We start from the raw sequence: 19,113 nt of genomic DNA on the forward strand, positions 1-19,113 counted from the left end.
GGCTTTAAAAAAACGAAGCATATTGTTTGAAAAAGAAGAGAAACAAATTATACATTGGCTTGTAATCCAAACGATATTATTGGTTCCAGAGAGGAAAAGCAACGGTGGTCGTTTAGAGAGACGAAAAGCGGCCACCACCTCCATCATCGCTAAGGCGGAACTGAAAATTGGAGAGAAAATAAATATCTAACATAAAGAGAGAGAGAGAGAAGAGAGAGAGAGTTTGGGGGAGGAGGCAACGCAGTTGTAGTGGCATATGACATCGGCAGAGAGGTGGTGGTTACCAAATTACTTCCTTTTTGCAGCGTAAAGCATTCTCTCCCCTTTCGTTCTCATTTTTTTCTTTCGATTTCATTTAGCCTGGTAAAAACCTCCTTTTCCTTTATCCACCAGTTCATGTGCCCGATTGGGTTAATAGGTATGTTAGAATTTGATTAACTTCTTTGAAATATAGGGTGAATTATGTTAGGGCATGAATAGGAAAAACTATACATGTTTTCATTAAGTCGAAATCTTCTTCCTCTGTCTCAATTTGACACCTGAAGTCTTCTTTTTCACTACTCGGCCATCGATACTAGGTTTGATTTTTTCGATTTGCAGGTTTTGGTAGTAAACTACGTCTACTGCCACTCAAATTAAACATGTCTTATTTTTTATTACAGGAGGTGGTTTGACGAACAGTGGTTGAAGGATCACATAAGTTCAAAGCCACACAACCTTAGCTTGGTTCTTTGTTCTTCTTTTTTCTTTTTCTCTCGAGACTTGATTTGATTGAAGGTTTTTGCTCTACATTTTAATGCTTTAAATTTATTCTTTTGTTCAGGTTATATTTATGTAAAATGGATGTAGATTATGGTTTATGTTGTGCCTTTATTAGGTTTAAAATCTTTGTTTGTGCTTCATGCATGCCTAATTTAGATTCTAGGTTTATGTTGTACGTATGAAAGGTCTCTTTGTTTCTTCTTCTAATGGCATTTCAAGCTACACGAAAGTTGGCAATATCATTGTTTTCTTTTACTTATTTTGTGAGGCTTTCTCCATTGAGCTTCTGAGTGTGTATCTTCCTAATGTTCTATAATTGGTGGTAAATGGGTGTCTCCATTTTATTTAATGTTTTTTGTTTTGATTTTTGTTCGTTTGATATTTATGAAGTAAAATTTTCAAATTGCTGATAATTTTTCTTCATCTTTTTTTGTTTAATTTTAATATTTTTAACAAGTTTGGTGAAGAGAGAAGCTACCTAGGTCATGAAGATACAATAACTTTTGATGGCACAACATGAGTACCTATTTAATGAATTTGGCGACCATGTTGCTCAATTTTGTATATGCTAAAGCAATTGCACCCTTCAATCAATGCAAAAACAACAGTATTTGTTAAGAAATTGTTATAGTTAACACCCGCCTATTGTAGTCACACAATTGAAGCATGTGTTTGCAGAGATTGCCACAAGTAAACCATCTTCTAGTCCTATAAATCCGTATTTTACGGATCTACTGTTGTATTCTTTTTTTTTTTTTTTTTTTTTTTTTAAATCTTGGGTGTAAGATGTATTCATATATTAATATGATGTACTAATTACGAGTAAAAATGGTTATTAAAATATATTGTTTATGCAGTTTGGTCATCAAACATTATCGATTGCAATGCGTTCCTTGAGGGAAAAAACTTGAGTACAAAGAGCAACGGTGGATTTAGACACCTACTACACACAAGTTAAACTTATCTCAACTTTTATTATTACATCATTTCCCTTCATTTATAGTATTATTTTAATAGTTTGAAGTTTGAACTTAACCAATTATATCAAGCAGGAGTATGTTGAAGCACATATTGGACTTAAAACAAGCTGACAAATGTATATATAGGCATGGACAATATAACAATTCAAGAATGTATTACCTATTTTCTCATAATCACACAAGCTAAATCTATTCTTATCCCCGCATAATTTATCAGGAATATCTTAAATGAATATCAACAGCTGGGATGTAGCCAAATCATGGGTTTGATGGCTAGTTCAACCGTCAACGCCTGATGGACATACAAAATTTCTGAATAAGAATCTGAAGTAATTTGCAATTTGATATCAATCATTCGTGGCAGGTATTATTTTGTAAGTGTGATGTGATTGCCCAACAGCCCAAATATCTCATGCAAAAACGCTTGCAAAGAAACTATATCCATGTTCATTTGAGTCTATGTTATTAATTTGCAGAATTATAGAAATAGTCTATGTAATGCTAAAATTACAAAAATATCCTGTTTCATTATATTTTTCATGAAATAGACAAAGTTTTAGAAGGTGTCCCAATGTAATTGCAATTAGTTACACCGGAAATGTCAAAATTACATGAATGGTTCATGTGTAACAATAAAATTATAGAAATGGCCGATGTAGTAGTAAAATTACACAAATTGACCCTTTAATAGAAAAGTAAAATATAGATGCAAATGGTTTCTTGCTATAATTGTTGTATCTTTCTGTTGACCTTTCAAAAAATATAACATAACCCAAATGCATCAATTATACATTTTCCATCAACATTGTAAAAAGATCTCACAGATAATGCAAAAATTAAAAGAACATGTTATATCTCAAAGACTATTGCTTAAACTCCGCTGCAATGCACAATCTTAAAATCATTGTTATTATTATTAGCAATGTCGGGACGTTAATAACCGTCCTCTAAACCTCAGCTGTAGGATCCATCAAAATTTTAATCACAGCCACATAAACTCTCTATTTACAGGTATTTTTTAGTTTCTCACATCATCTTCTTCACGCATCCGAGAACTACTCCTTCAACTTCCCCCTCCCTCTTACCCCACGATCAACTTCAACCTCCTGCACCCTTGTCGATTACAGCTTTCAGACGGTTTTCTCCTCAAATTCTCCGTCTGGCATTCTCTTAAACTCCTCCCCACGTTCCAACCACCCACAATCTTAAATAGCGCTTATTAAAGAGACCTTCGTTGTCTCTTGCTTTCATTTTGACGAAAGAAAGAGATCTCATTTATGATTCTGCCTCAACTCCACAAATCATGTTTACTTCATACTTCTTCTTCTCCATTAAGGTATTCAACATCGTCACCTGATGCTCTAACCTATGATTTTAAATGGAGAAGCAAATGTGTCCACGAGAAACAATTTTAGGGTTTTTTGTTTTAAAAAGATAAAAGATTTATTTGGGAGAGGGTCATGAACGATATCCGGTAGATTCCATTTCCTGATGTAATTAAAGGTATGCTTTTTTGTTCATGGGTTTTCTTCGCCATATTTGATTCTAACATTTTTCAATTTTGTGGATAGACGATGTGTTCTTTCACATATCCATTAGATTTTTTTTTTTTTTTTGGAAAGATCACTCTTAACTACGTCAAATATTATCATTCATCAACTTGACTTGATGAATATATATATATATATATATATATATATATATATATATATATATATATATATATATATATATATATATATATATATATATATATATATATATATATATATATATATATATATATATATATATATATATATATATAGGAAGGCTCATGCGAAAACGCAAAGAATATGTGAAAACGCGAAAACCAATAGGAATGCTACACATCATTAGTTATGTTTTATAAATTTTTGTTAATTTAAATTATTTAAAAATGGTATATAAGTAATTTATTGAAAAAGGAATTGAATCAGTTTACAAATTACTAAACCGTGTGCGTTAACTGCTTTAGCGATAACTTCTTGTATGAACACATTAATCTTTACGCATTTAACTCAATTGCTTTTTCTTCTAACAATTATTCATAGATTGAAAAAGATAATCGTTGATTTTAAAAACATTTAATTACCATTTGAAAAGATGTCTACGCACGAATTTGAAAAGTCATCTTCTTATGATTTTAATCATGAAGGGCATAAATCGTTCCGATGTTTAGCTATTGAAATTTCAGAATCATCATTAATTGAATATACCGAAGGTGATACAGACAACTTTTCAACCATTATTTTACTATATATTATTGATTGATTTTAAAAGAATATACTAACTATTGAAATAGATAATTACGCAATCTTTTAAATCATTATCTATTTTTTTTTTGTTCTATGAAGCAACTGCATCTTTCAATGATTCAGCTATTGCAATTTCCAAATCAACATTAATTCAAGACACCGAAGGTGATAAAGGTAAGATTCAACCATTATTTAATTATTATATATTATTGATTAATTTTAAAAGAATATACTATCAATTGAAATACATGATTACGCAATCTTTTAAATCCTTATGTTCTTTTTATTTGTTCCATGAAGCAACTGTATCTTTCAATGATTCTGCAATTGGGACTTCACAATCAACAATAAACGAAAATTATAAGGGCAAGTTTTCATACTTTATATTAAATATATATCTATATATATAAAGTATAAACATCAATATATAGCTTTTTGAAATTTTGACAGGAAAATCAACCATAGATAAAGAAGAACATAATCATCCAAATGTTCCAACAGATTTGATTCCTAAAAAAGGAGAAACTGTGTCAACTATAGATGAAGGAATTGAAATGTATCGAACATATGAAAAAGCCGCTGGTTTTGGAATTAGATTAGGATCCACAACTACATATGGTGACTACAGTCTAAGAAAAAAACATGTAAGATGCAACAGATATGGACAACCAAGAAAAAAATCCAGTGATACTCTTACATCCAAACGACTGAAAAAGCAGGAAAGAAAATCATATTCAAAAGTTACAGGATGTATGGCGATGATTGGTTTTGACAGAGATTATAAAACAAATACTATTACTATATATGCATTTGAAGAAGCACACAACCATCCACTTATTGAATTTAATGAAGAAAGTCTTTGTTCTCATAATCATAGACTTAGTATTTCTGATCAAGAACTTATTTTCAAAGCTTCAACTCTCAACATTGGTGCAACTAAAGCACACAAGATACGGGCATCATTAAAAGGAGGATATGATCATTTGCCAGCAGCAAAGAATGATTTCAAGAATTTTTGGAGAGATTATACCAATATTGTTGGACCCAATGATGCTCAATGTGTTGTAGACCAGTTGATAATTCGCAGGGATAATTATCCAAATTTCCATTTTGAATACAAGTTAAATGATGAAGAACTAAGTGCTATGTTTTGGGTTGATGAAACAGGAAAAGAAAACTACTCTAAGTTTTTAGATGTTATTTCAATGGATGCAACGTACAGAACAAACAGGTATGATTATATATAGTAAAATATAGTATATATTTATTTATATAATTTTTTAAAAATTTCAGGTACAATATGATATTTGTTCCTTTCACTGCTATTAACAACCATGAGAAGACAATCAATGTTGGAGCAGGACTAATATCAGATGAAACAATCGAGTCATACTCCTGGTTATTAAAAGCTTTTCTATCAGCACATAAAAAAAAAACCAACCATGATTTTGACAGATATGGATCCAGCTTTAACTTCTTTTATATCAAAGGAGCTTCAAGGATGTACACACAGATTATGTATGTGGCACATAATGTCAAAAATGCCTTCAAAGGTAATATATTAGTTTATTCATTAAATTTTATATATCTTATGTAAAAATAATAATATCTACACATTTTAAATGACAGATTGATCCCAATGTAGTTTCAAATTCAGATTTCAAGAAACGCATAAATCAACTAATTTGGCGTATGAATATTGAACCATCAGAATTTGAGTGTCAGTGGGATATGATGTTGGATGAATTTGATCTGAGGGAAAATAAATGGTTAGATGATATGTTCAACAAGAGAGACAAGTGGATTCCTTCATACTTTAGAGATATACCTATGTGTGGCCTTATGAAAACTACATCTCGGTCTGAAAGTTCAAATTCATTTTTCAATGTTTTCTCCAGTGCAACAAACTTACTTGTAAACTTTATATTCAATTTAGACACTGCACTTTCAAAGCAACGTCATGAGCAAAAAAGATTGGATATTGCATCAAGAGATACTTCTCCCCAACTTTTATTTGCTCCTGATCCTTTGAAGATTGAAAAACATGCTTCATTAGTCTACACACGAGAAGCATTCCTTAAAGTCCAGAAACAGATTAAAAAGGCATTTTATCAGTGTTTTCAAAAGACTTCTATCATAGTTAATGGCTTTCAAGAATGCACAATCGTTTACAAGGAAGTTAAGTCAGGCAAAAGACCCGAATTTCAGGTTAATTTTAATTCTATTTGTTGATGATATTTATTTACAATTATTTTAAGTTCTATCTTAATATTTGTTTAATCAAATATTTTGATTATCTTTCAGGTATCTTTCAATGCACATGAGCAAACAATTGATTGTGCATGTTTGCATTTCCAATTTTTTGGAATACTATGTAGTCATGCTTTTAGAGTTCTAATAGATTATGACATATAACGAGCATTCAAAACCAAAACGACATATTAACATACTGTAACATCAATGCAAAACTTATTATAATAACATCAAATAAACTTTATGCAAAAGCAATCCGATTATTTCATAAAAATCATATACAAAACATCATTAAAACATAATATAAAATCTTATTTCAATTACACCTACAACCCATACCTTATTGGAAAACAAATATATAAAAATTAAAAGAAATCCAAAACTTATTGTAATAATAAAAAATAAATTTTAATGTAATTTGTCATAAGGACAAATTCTTATATCATGAAAACCAACTCTTTTGCAGAACTTACAAAATCTCTTTCCTTCAAATTCTTCATAGCAACTCCTCTGTGCAACTCTTTTGTCATATGGACAATTCCTAGAGTCATGATCCACCAACATTTTACATAACTTACACAACCTCTTTTCTTTATTCTTAAACTTTTTTTTCATGTAAACTCTCCATTCTGTATATTTTTGATTATCTTTTAGACATATATAACCCACACAACATCCGAAATATATGTTAAGACATTTTCAATTCATCAACTAACTATTCACGAATTGTTCTCCTTTCACTTACATATTAACCATTCTTAAAAATATTTACAAAACTAATTTAATAACTATTCACGAATTGTTCTCCTTTCACTTATATATATATATATAACTTACTTGTGACCCAGCCCGGCCGTAACCGGCACGAACCGGAGCCGACCGAACTTGGTGGAAAATATGAACCGAACCGGACCGCCAATTAATACCGATTCCCGGTTCCAAAAATCCACAAGAAAATCGTCTCGGTCCATCCCGAACGGTTCTATTCGGTTCTGGTTACAATACGGGTTCCGGCCGGTTCCCCGATGCAAATGCTCATCCCTACTTGTCACCATTACAAATGAAACAACTTGTAACTTTAACACATAACTATACAATTTAACAAAACATCATTAACACATCGAGTTTAAAACATGTCTTACATTTCATCAATTCACATCTAACAGTAAAGATAACATTATATTATCTACCAAACACTTATAGCATACCTAACTAAAACTAAACAATAAGACAAAACACTGCTACTGCATAATACTAAACACAATCACTTCTACAACCTACCACTGCAGATTACTAATTTAACAACCATTACACATTTTCATGGACCAAATGCTGAGAGACGAGATCCTATGTTAATAATAGCCTCATGATACATAATCCGCCTATCATTAGCAGGCATCCTTTGATATTGATTAATTAGATTAACAACTTTAGGCTTCATTATGTTCACCTCACTCAACAGTATTTTCAAACAATACCTCCTTCGGAGATTACTTATTTGAAATAACTGTTCAGCACCTTCCCTTTTTAAACCACAACACCATTGTGCTAACGGACCTCCTTTATACGTTTCCATATGCCTCATTAAAAAAAATACCGCAATCATTAGAGTTACCTCTTGTTTTCCAAGTCATATATTGATCTACAAAATCAATCTCATATTGAACCGCAAACGCCATATTATGATTTATTTCTTGTAGATACCTTCCAAACATATATTTCTGCATTGATATATAAAATTATTTTCACTTTTCAAAAAATATAACACAAATCCATTATAGTAAAATTAAAATTTAATTAAATACAAAATCACTTACCAAATTAAGCATAAGATCTGGATATGCTTCGTTGGAAAAACTGTACAATATGTTGTCCAAAATCACAGCTTTGCGATTCTTAAAGTCATAAACAAACACAAAATAGTGATTGTTTGAACGTGCAGGAAAAAAAACCTGGAAATCAATATCATAATTTCACTAATACCCTTTATTCTTTGAAATAAATAAATAAATAACATATTACAACATTACCATATCAATTCCTTTCAACCTTCTTCTATCTTGAGATACACCCAAACAGTGAACAACATTCTCTTTGAAAATTTGGTAATCTTGTTCAGTTTTTGATCCTTTTATGTGCATAAATGAAGGATCCTACATATTCAGAAAACACTAACTATCAATGTTATATCCAAATAAGTAATAAAATTAAAAAGAATATGAGGTTTACCAAAACAGACGTCTTGAAAAAGAAACATGAAGGAGTGTCCATATTTCTTAATCTCTCATCATAGTTTAAAACATCGACAAAGCAATCAATTGTACCAGAAAAAAGATGTTCATGCGGGTATAAACTCTCAAACATATGGCGTTCTCCATGTTGACCTGATATGCTTTGAAATAAGTTGTCCCTACAAAATTACAATATAAATATTAACACATGATAATTTAATAATAACATTTATTAATATAGTCTAAACATTACATTGGATCTTGGCATAAACTGAATACCCAATTTGATATGATATTCTCCTCCCTCGTTAAATTTGATTCAATATCAACAGCACGAATAACAAAAGGAGACCTTCTCACCGGTGGTAACATTTGGTTTCTCTTTGGCCTTGATTTTTTATCCGGTTCACTTTCAACTCTTTTACTCAAATAACTTGGAACATCCACTTTGTTACCGACTAAATTCACCGGCGATTCAAATACCACTGAAGACTTTGATTTATCTTGAATTTCAATACCCGAACTCAAACAATCCTTTTTTGGGGTACACATCTCAGATTCTATTCCTAAATAAAATGATGGTACATCTTCATTCATAAAGTTGTTTCTTTCATCGTTCTCACCATACAAACGCCCATTATTTTTTCTGTAAAACCCTTTCCCCATTTCCTTATCTGTGAAAGACTTATCCTCAAAAGTAATTTTCCTTGATAATGAGTCAGACCTTGAATCATTCTTAAAATCACTCTGTTGGAATTTTGAAATATCAAAAACAAGTTGTTCTAATTTCCCCTTATAAAAATGAAATATTTGATGATATGCATGCTTTTGCAATGCCATTTCCACTTTCTTCGACAAGTCAGACACAACCCACTGAATATCCTGTAAATATAGTTACAATACATTAATAAGGCGTTTGCAATTTTAAATTTTTTTTATAAAAAAAATACAATTACTCAAACTTACTAATATGTATCCACTTTCAAGTTCTTCATCACCCTTTTCAGCATCAACTCCATTACCGAAATCTCCATTAGCCAATTCCTTGCTTTCTCTAAATTTAAGTTGTTCTGATGTCCAGAAATTAATTACAAGATATCTTCTCACAATTGACATTTCCTTACATTTAATCCTGTCAACATAAAGCAACTACACAATACAATTTTAATTACAAACAAACATGTTATTTGTATTTATTATTATATATACTAAACAAATAATTTAATATCATATACCGTCAGAAATTCACATGGTCCATTAAAAATGTTTTTATGTCATTCTTGCTCCATATCAATTTCTCCTCCTTCACATAGTTCAATACATATGAACACCAATCAATTTTATCTAACTTAGATGAACAAGACAAATAAGGAAGTACTTTCATATTACATCCTCCTTGTTTGGTACATGATCCAAAACATGTACAAACCAGAATTATGAAATTTGCAATGAATACCATATCAGCTTCACTTCTCTCTACTATCTTAACCACCAAATCAGAAGGAACTACTAATGACAATGGTTTTTTAAATTGATCTTTCCACATTTCAAACCAATCCTCATTGCCACGAACACCTAGACAACTTATCTGCTCAACACCCAAAGGCAAACCTAGAACCTTATTCACCTCTTCTCTTGTTACAACAATATTTCCAACATTACTCTTAATCACCATCTCCTCATGATCAAAAGAATCCACAACAAAGTAACATAATTTTGTTGGTATACTTTGAGTCTTCATATCAAGCAATGACCCAAATCCTATTCTTCTTACACAGTCTTTTTGGATCTGATTCATAGAATTGACAGCCCCATAAAGAGAATTAAGCGACACGCGAGCATACAAAGATTTCAAATTCCCAGATTTACCAACTTTTTTTTTATAACTTTTCTATGAGATTTGACTATGAACTTCTTAAAACCCTTAATACTCGCCTCTTCATAATCAGAATCACTTGAAAAATCATTTTCACCTACAAAACATAACGAAAAAATACAATAATAAAATATATGTAACCGGGACCTTCAAATGTTAATGAATGTATATTACCGTATACACTCTTTTTTTTCTTTTTTTTTTTTACTTTAGACTTTGACTTCTTAATCTGATGTCCATCTTTCTTAATCTTCAAAGAATTACTCGAATGTATTTCAACTGTATTCTTCAGATCTGACAATAGATATACATATAAAACAACTTCAATTTATTTAAAATTAAATGTAAAAACTTATTTCTCAACCACATACCTTCATCAAAATTTCCCCCCTGACTATGTATATTATACAAAACAGAATCAGAAATTTCTTCATCATCTTTCTTAATCTTTGAAGACCCACTAGAATGTATCTCAATTGGATTTTTTATATCTGACACAAAAAAGTCATCTGGAATTTCTTCGTCATCTTTCTCAATCTTCACAGAACCACTTGAATGTATCTCAATTGTCTTCTTCATATCTGATACAAAATATAAATTTAAAACCACAAAGTTTTGATCAAAAAAACTACAATGTTTTGTATAAACCACAAACCTTCATCGATTAACTTTTTCTGGAAAAGTAAATGATCAACTGAACAATCGTCATCCGATTCTTCGTCATCTTCAATTTCAATTGGGTTATCAACAGAGTTTAAGTTCCGGTTAACATTTCCTTCAGATTCCATTTGCAAAACCTTCTTTTTTTCCTTTGCGTATTAACCCTTTTCCTACTTGAACTAGCATCCAAGATCGCTTTAAACGCAAACATCTAATTCGAAAATATTAACATACCTCCAAATAAGACAACTTCTTTGTTCTTGTCGTATATTCAGATTATATTCACGCTCCAGGATTTGGGAAGTTACTAAAGTTCTTCGACATTCAAAAGCCATTATCCAGAAATTTGAAATTCAAAATCTTTAATCCAGTTACTAGTTACTACCCACGATTACATTTCCCTATATATAATTACTTTATTGCCCTTATATTTTTAATCAATACTTTTATATAATTCAAAAATAAAAATATAAATCACATACATGTGTCCAATTTTTATTGGTTCTTGCATTTTCACATCTTCTTTTTATTTTCACATGAACCTCGTTGTGTGTGTATATATATATATATATATATATATATATATATATATATATATATATATATATATATATACTAGCCGTTTACCCGCGCAAAGCGGCGGACGACAAATAGTTTGTTTCGACAATTAATTTCTTTTCGATGAAGAATGATTATTTTCAATTCAATCATTAGTTTGTTTTGGGAAACATGTCATATTAAAAATAAAGAAAATTCATGAAATGACCAAATTATAGGGTGTTGAGTATTTATTTTGATAAAAAAAGATCTGGTCAAAACCTTGGAAAAGAAGATTTATAGGAGTTTGTTTAAATTTTAATATTATTTTATTAGTGATTAGTTGCACAATTAGCTTAATGATTTGGACGTCTTAAAAAAATATTATTATTTTATTCAATCTATTTTTAAAAATAGTGGGATTTGTTTTATAAGATAGTAAAGATATATATATATATATATATATATATATATATATATATATATATATATCTTTACTATCTTATAAAAGAAATCTCACTATTTCTATAAATAGATTGAATATAATAATATTATTTTTTAAGACGTCCAAACGTTTAAGGTTAAAGTACAACAAACTATCAATATAATAATATTAAATTTAAGTTGTCCAAATCTTCAATGTGAATATACAATCAATCGATGCATATTTTTCCTTAGTTTGACCCAGCCTCTTTAATCGATGATTGAGTCTCGTTGGATCCATATATATCGGATGATTAATTAAGTTCTCTAGGTTTAAATTTTGAAATCCCCATTTTTCATCCCTTATCAATATATCTCGATCTCTCCATTTTTTTCTATAGACGTATAACCTTTCTTCCCATTAAAAAAACACGCTTTTAAAATGGGGGAAAAAGTGTTTTCTTTCAATCTCTCTTGCATCTCTTTCGCTCACAAACCATAGTCGTACCCCTTACTCTTACTCTCTTTCTGCACACCACCTAAACGCGACCACTACCACCACCACCACCATCTCCCCCTCTGTCACTATAAACTAAAGACGTCGCTGCCTTCTTCGTATACCCTCTGTCGCAGACAAACGTTTATTACCACTCACCGTCGTCTTGACCTTCTGTTAATGACCGCTAACGACCGGAAGTAAGTGTCACTCACCGTATCTTAATTCGGTCGACACTATCATGTTGATAATGTAAGTATCTAGATCTGCATCTATTTTTAGTTGCGTCTTTGCTAACTGTTTACCTTCTCCCACTCTCTCCTTCAAAATCCTATTTCTAATTGCGTATGTGTTTTTAACTGTAGGTATCTATTTAACTATGTGTGTTTGTTGATTTCATAGGTCATAGAACAACGTGTTTTTCGCCCGGAGACACCTTAATCAGAGACAATACAAAGTAAGTCCCACCACTTTCCTCTCTGTATATGTCACCCTAATATGTGTAACTGTGTCTACAACTAATTTATCTTTGATAGTGACGCACGAGAATCAAAAAGGTCTTCATTGTGTAAGCATTTCGGTATGCAGAACAAATCTTCATAAAAAGGAACTACATCCTCGCTCTTTGGAGATCAGAGACAGCCCATGACGGCCATGGGCTGTTGCTTTCTTTTCACCACCCTCCAGGTAAGATTGTACATAAGCTTTTGATCACACCTTCTATATCTCACCTTTTTACTTACAAAAATCAAGTTTTAACTTTTATCAAATCATCTGCTTCTGTTTTATGGTTTAAGGTGAAACACTCATAAGATTTAAGGTGCTATCGTTTAAAGACAATTCTCTCTCTTTCTCTCTCTCTCTCTCTCTCTCTCTCTCTCTCTCTTTATGTGTGTGTGTGTCCCTCTCTCTCTCTCATAATATATGTTGTATTTTTGTTTATGAAAACGACATTTTAACAAAGCAGGACTTTAGCTACGGTCACACAGTGGTTAGTTTATGTACTTTGAAAACATATTGCTCTAACTTCTTTCTTCAAAGATAATACACTATCAACTAATAAAATGCCATATTTGAAATCCCAAGTATATCACTATTATGGTTACGGTTATTTGAAGCCAATGATGTTTTTTTTTATAGTTATTTAATTTTATATTTGAAACTAAATTACATAATCCTAACTTAACAACATTTGTTATTTTTTTATTGTATGGAGTAAAAAAGAAGATATAGATGGCAGTCATGATGATTTTGTTCCTCATGTTTGGACCAGTTGAAGGGAGAGTTGGCGTCCATCTTGGCTTGTCCAAAAGGAATATATTTTATACAGGCTCAATTTGTATGGGTAGATTGCTTAAGAAACAGGTGCATTGTATTTTTAAGCCCCTCAATCTAACTGTATTAATTGTATTCATATCAAGGTTATTGTGTAGTTGTTTACTCTTTTTTCAAGTAGTGTAAACAAACTGTATGGGAAAAGTTGTTTTCTGGTTTACAATCACAAACACACACATATGGACATAAATTCCTAATATTTGAACTTACGTTTTGCTATTTACTCAGGTTCGGATCAACAACCCAACTGATCGCTTACCTTTCTTTACAACAAGGCCTATTTGACAAGGAGTAATGGTTGTAATATGCTTTAAAATATTCTCTTTACTAAGTTTCTCAACAATTTTGTCTATATCAAGTTTTGCATAAAGTTTTACACAATATCTAATCGTAAGTTATTCATAAATCATATTTGAAATCTTATATTTTTTTTAGTTTTTGTTGATTTTGAAATGTTTAGAAGATGACCGATCTAATAGATATACATATGAAGCACAATACCATGTCGATTTGCTTCCTAATGAGAGATCCTTTTTTTGTATTAGTTTTGATCGAATTGTTCGGATATACTTTGTTTATTTATAGATAATGAGAAAAAGACATTTTACTTATTATTTTTTCATTGAATATCATGTGTGTATAAACTGTGTTTGATGTATATATTAAATTATTTTTAATTGTTTTATTTAAATTTATTTATGTTGCAAGTATATTATGTATTAAAATTAAACTCATACACTGTTGTGACCACTTTCCTCCATGAAATCTACCATCGCTTCCGTATTCCATGAAACCGGTTGGCTCCATGAAATCAACATTACAGCTAGGAGCCCGAACAAATAGAGGATGTGATTAATGCTAGAGAAATAAAGAGGATGTGGATATGAGAGAAGGATGGTGACACGATAAGATCATCGAAGGGGTGAAGATAGCATTGTTCTTACAAATGTTTTTCTCCAAAATGTCAAAAGGATTTTGAAGAAAGAAAACTAATTAACTTTTGAAAAGTATTTTCCAAAATGAAACTAATTTCCATATGTTCTTAAAAACTCTAAGAACTTTATTATTGTTTTGTAGTTCGAGATAACAGGTTGCATGCAAGAACATTGTGTTTGACCTTTGTGAGATGCAATCAAATTCCGATACATTTCATGTTCTTTGGAAGATGACATGTTTCCGTATAGAAACTAATATCTGAGACGAATATAATCTCCAAAAGAAACTATTTGACGAAATGAAACTATTCTTGCTGCAAAACCGACTGATAGCAATATGTATTTCTTTTGTGTTCCTTGAAATATAATATAGATTTTCGATTAAAACTAATTGCCGAAAGAAACTAATTGTCCAATGAAACTATTGTTGCCGCCGCATTGCGCGGGTAGACAGCTAATGTGTATATATATATATATATATATATATATATATATATATATATATATATATATATATATATATATATATATATATATATATATATATATATATATATATATATATATATAAGCTTATGCAAAAAGATATACAATTGACTTTAAACCCTGCAAAACCCAACGTGGTGACATAGGCTACAAACAAAAAGTAATATTCCAAAAAGGAACTCCATTATTACAATATCAGTTACAGTTAAACTAGATGTAGACATACAACATATCCTTATATTAATAAAAGAGTAGCCATTTTGCCATGTGTCACTATATTACACCCCTTAATTAATATGATGTCACTTGTCAATATATTAGTTCTTCATTTTAAATTTATTAGACCTCCTAATTAATGTGATGTTATTTGTCAATATATTTATTCTCCATTTTAAATTTTAAATTTTATATTATTGTTTTCATTAATTCACAAATAAAAAATTTCTAATATATATTAAAAATTAATTATATATATTTATTTGAATCAACGATTATAATTTCACAAAACTAATAAAAATATATCGTAATTAATAATTTATTTAAAATAATTAATTATTAATTTTGAGGTTTTACTATAAAATTTCAATTTATTTTATAACCGTGGTTTCCACGGGTTATAAACTAGTTAAAAATAAAATAAAGCAATATTATTCTGAATATCCATTACAATTTTGTGAGAAAAACCAAATAACAACTAAGTTGGAAATGAAAGATAAAGATAAAGACATAAGAATCAAACCAATGAGATATAATCATAATGATTAAAATGAATTTAAAATACAAACAAAAAAAATCATTAGATCCTAAACTAGTCAGACAATGTCATAGTCTACATTGTTCTCCTGCCTTTATGGTTACGAAACATGCTGAAATATAGCCATAGGAAAAGCTCTAAGGATGATATATTATAAAAAATTAAATCATAATACTATTTTTGATGGATATGTTTTACCACATAAAAAAAGTCTAATCAATTTGACTAGAAATAAAAAGATATTTTCAAATTTTGATTGTAAAAGTGGATTTTGACAAATAAAAATGCACCCGGATAGTGTTTTGTATATTGCATTTTCAACACCCCAAGGATAATACGAATGACTTGTTATGTCTTTTGAATTAAAAAATGTTCCACAAATATTTCAAAGAAAAATAGACAATATATTTAAAAATCATGATTTTATTTTGTTTATGGTGACGATATTTCGATATTATCAAATGTTATACAATTACATTTACCACATTTAAATCTTTTGCATATTTATGCATTAAAAATGGATTATCTTTATCTAAAAAGAAAATTAAATTATTACAAGACCAAATAGAATTTTTAGAAATGAAAATTAACGGTAATGGGATAGAACTTCAAAGTCATATACTTGAAAAAATAACTAATTTCCCTAATAAATTGACAGACAAAAAACAAGTACAAATTTTCTTGGAATACTGAATTATGATTCGGATTTTATTAATAATTTAGCAACATTAAGGAAACTCATCCAAAAGTTACTAAAAAATGATAGAGTTTTTAGCTTTGACAAGGATTTAGAAAACCAAGTAAATAAGACAAAAAAAAGTTGCAAAAAATTTACCAAAACTCCAATTACCGAAAGAAGATGATGACTTAATTTTAGAAATAGATGCTTCTGAAAATTATTGGAGTGGAGTTCTTAAGAGAATAGAGTATAACCCTAAAAATGAAAAGGTTAGTGAAAGTATATGTTGATATTCTTCAGGAACGTTTTCTGATACACAAACTAGATATCATATTAATGAAAAGAGTTATTAGCTGAAGTTAAAAGTTGTAAAAAAATGTATTACTTTTTATTACCAAAAAACTTTTTATTAATAACTGATAACACCCAGGTCAAAGCATTTATAAAAAATAATTTTCCTTCTAAACATGAATATAAAAGACTTATAAGATGGAAAACACTTTTATCTGGATATATATTTTTATATTGAAATTATCAGATCTAATAAAAATGTTTTTGCAGATTTCTTAACCAGAGATAGAAGAACAGAATGGTCAGAAAATCTCGAATCTCCTCATTGCCATGGATGCACATATAAGCAAAATCAAAGAATACACGTCAAACATTATTGATATTGCTAATCTTCCTAGCAATGCAAAAGAGATTACTACTTTACTACTCTCAATTATTAAACTGATGGAAAAGAGAACAAACAATTATGATACATAGAATAAAACTATTATGAGTATAATTGAAAGTTTAAATTTCCAAAAAGACAATACACCTCCTTCTTCTTCTACATGGAAATCAATTTCTAAAGATGAACATATACCAAGAGATTCAAAAATTATTAAAGATCATATTTCTTTGAAACCTTAGAGTGGGAAAAAGATTCCTGATGAAATAAGATTTCAGCTTAATTTTACAACTCAACATTCATTTGTTGAAATACAAAGATAAAAATGAGAGAATAATTTAACCTATGTGATACATGTTTTAGATATGTTGATTTTTCTGGAATTTATCCTATAATTAAATATTAACAAGATTCTCCACCAGAAGAAATTAGATATTTGTATGATTTTGGTGCCATAAACTCAATATATCTCATATCTCCTGATTTTCATGAGATAAAAATGTTACCACAATGGATAATAGAGCGTGTAAAAATTGTTATACAAATAACATTACTATATCACCAAAAGATATTATGGCCCTTCAATTCATATCAGCAGGACCAGATTTTTATGAAGAAGACATATATCATTCCTATCATTTCCTGTAGGTAGGAACAACATAATCATTTCGATTACTACAGTAAGGCAGAAAAAATAATTTATAAAGTTTTATGAAAAAGATATTGATTATCGAAGAGCTATAGGAATCAGAGTTATTCTCCAAGCTATGGAAGCCAGTTTTAAAAAAGGATTTCATACGAATGGTGGACATATATATTCGCTAGTGATGATATCATTTGCTAGGGAATCCCCTAAATCATCAATTTAATACTTACAATAAAAAATAAAGTTAATTGATAAAGGTAAGATAAAATCATGCCCACAAGCATAAGGAAGAATTTGTCAATACAAACAACATACTAAAGATATTTGTCCAGCATGTACTTTATCAAAAGATCAAGAAAAAGCCTCGTCATCAAACTCTTCAATGAATTTCGATGATATAGATTGATTGTGGGTCCCATGTAGTGACAAAAATACAAGTACTAATGGATAAGTCATGTTGACTTAAGAAGAAAAATATTATAAACAAGCTATCAGGATGAAACTTACACATGGGATATACGTGGCTAAATATTAAAGAAATGGATGCATCTTGCATGTGTGTGTTATGCATGCATGAAAAAACTCTTACATGAAGATGATAGACATTTAAAGAACTAAAGAAAGGGATGAGTCTTTGATGTATGTACGTAGTACAATAAATAAAGGCCCAATGGTAAAGAAAAGGGCATCCTTTGTAATCCTGGGTTTTCTATCATGTTATCTTGTGAAAACCACATTTGTAATAAAAATAATGTTTGAATAAATTCCTCTTTTCCTTATAACCCGACAATATTCTGGTCAAAGCGGAAAATAGGTACAGAAGCATGTTGGACCTTTTCTTTTTATAATGTGAAAATATTATTGTTCTATTATTTAGCTCTTGGTAATTATAAGGAACTTGTTAAAAAATAGTTTTCTGTTGAACACATTAAAATAAACTATTAATTTCTTTTACATATAATCCTTATGATCAAAATGATTTAAAATACAAACAAAAGAATTGTTAGATCTTAAAATAATCAGACAATGTCATAGTCCAATTAGTCCTCGTGCCTTTATGGTAAGGTAACATGCTGAAAATAGCCAGAGGAAAAGTTAAAATGGTGAT

At 29.8% G+C, this 19,113-nt stretch overlaps 1 protein-coding gene and 2 long non-coding RNA genes across 4 annotated transcripts; all 3 read left to right on the forward strand.

The window, feature by feature from the left end:
* Window positions 1-2,314, forward strand: LOC111910964 (uncharacterized). Of its 2 annotated transcripts, XR_002856693.3 has the most exons (4): window positions 1-578; window positions 663-777; window positions 1,620-1,715; window positions 1,815-2,314. It is a non-coding gene; the product is annotated as an uncharacterized LOC111910964 (long non-coding RNA). The 2 variants fall into 2 exon arrangements; XR_002856691.3 differs by having other exon boundaries at window positions 4-578; window positions 1,620-2,314.
* A 1,394-nt stretch (window positions 2,315-3,708) lies between these two features.
* On the forward strand, window positions 3,709-6,433 carry LOC111910963 (protein FAR1-RELATED SEQUENCE 5-like). Its single transcript, XM_052765783.1, has 5 exons — window positions 3,709-4,192; window positions 4,319-5,249; window positions 5,312-5,571; window positions 5,664-6,226; window positions 6,323-6,433. Exons 2-5 carry the CDS (start codon window positions 4,573-4,575, stop codon window positions 6,431-6,433), a joined length of 1,611 nt encoding a protein of 536 aa, XP_052621743.1. The 5' UTR covers window positions 3,709-4,192; window positions 4,319-4,572.
* A 6,467-nt stretch (window positions 6,434-12,900) lies between these two features.
* On the forward strand, window positions 12,901-14,443 carry LOC111910962 (uncharacterized). Its single transcript, XR_002856690.3, has 3 exons — window positions 12,901-12,951; window positions 13,031-13,859; window positions 14,058-14,443. It is a non-coding gene; the product is annotated as an uncharacterized LOC111910962 (long non-coding RNA).
* The last annotated feature ends 4,670 nt before the right edge of the window (window positions 14,444-19,113 follow it).

The sequence above is a fragment of the Lactuca sativa genome, chromosome 7 (assembly GCF_002870075.4).
Source record: "Lactuca sativa cultivar Salinas chromosome 7, Lsat_Salinas_v11, whole genome shotgun sequence".
NCBI classification, from domain to species: Eukaryota; Viridiplantae; Streptophyta; class Magnoliopsida; order Asterales; family Asteraceae; genus Lactuca; species Lactuca sativa.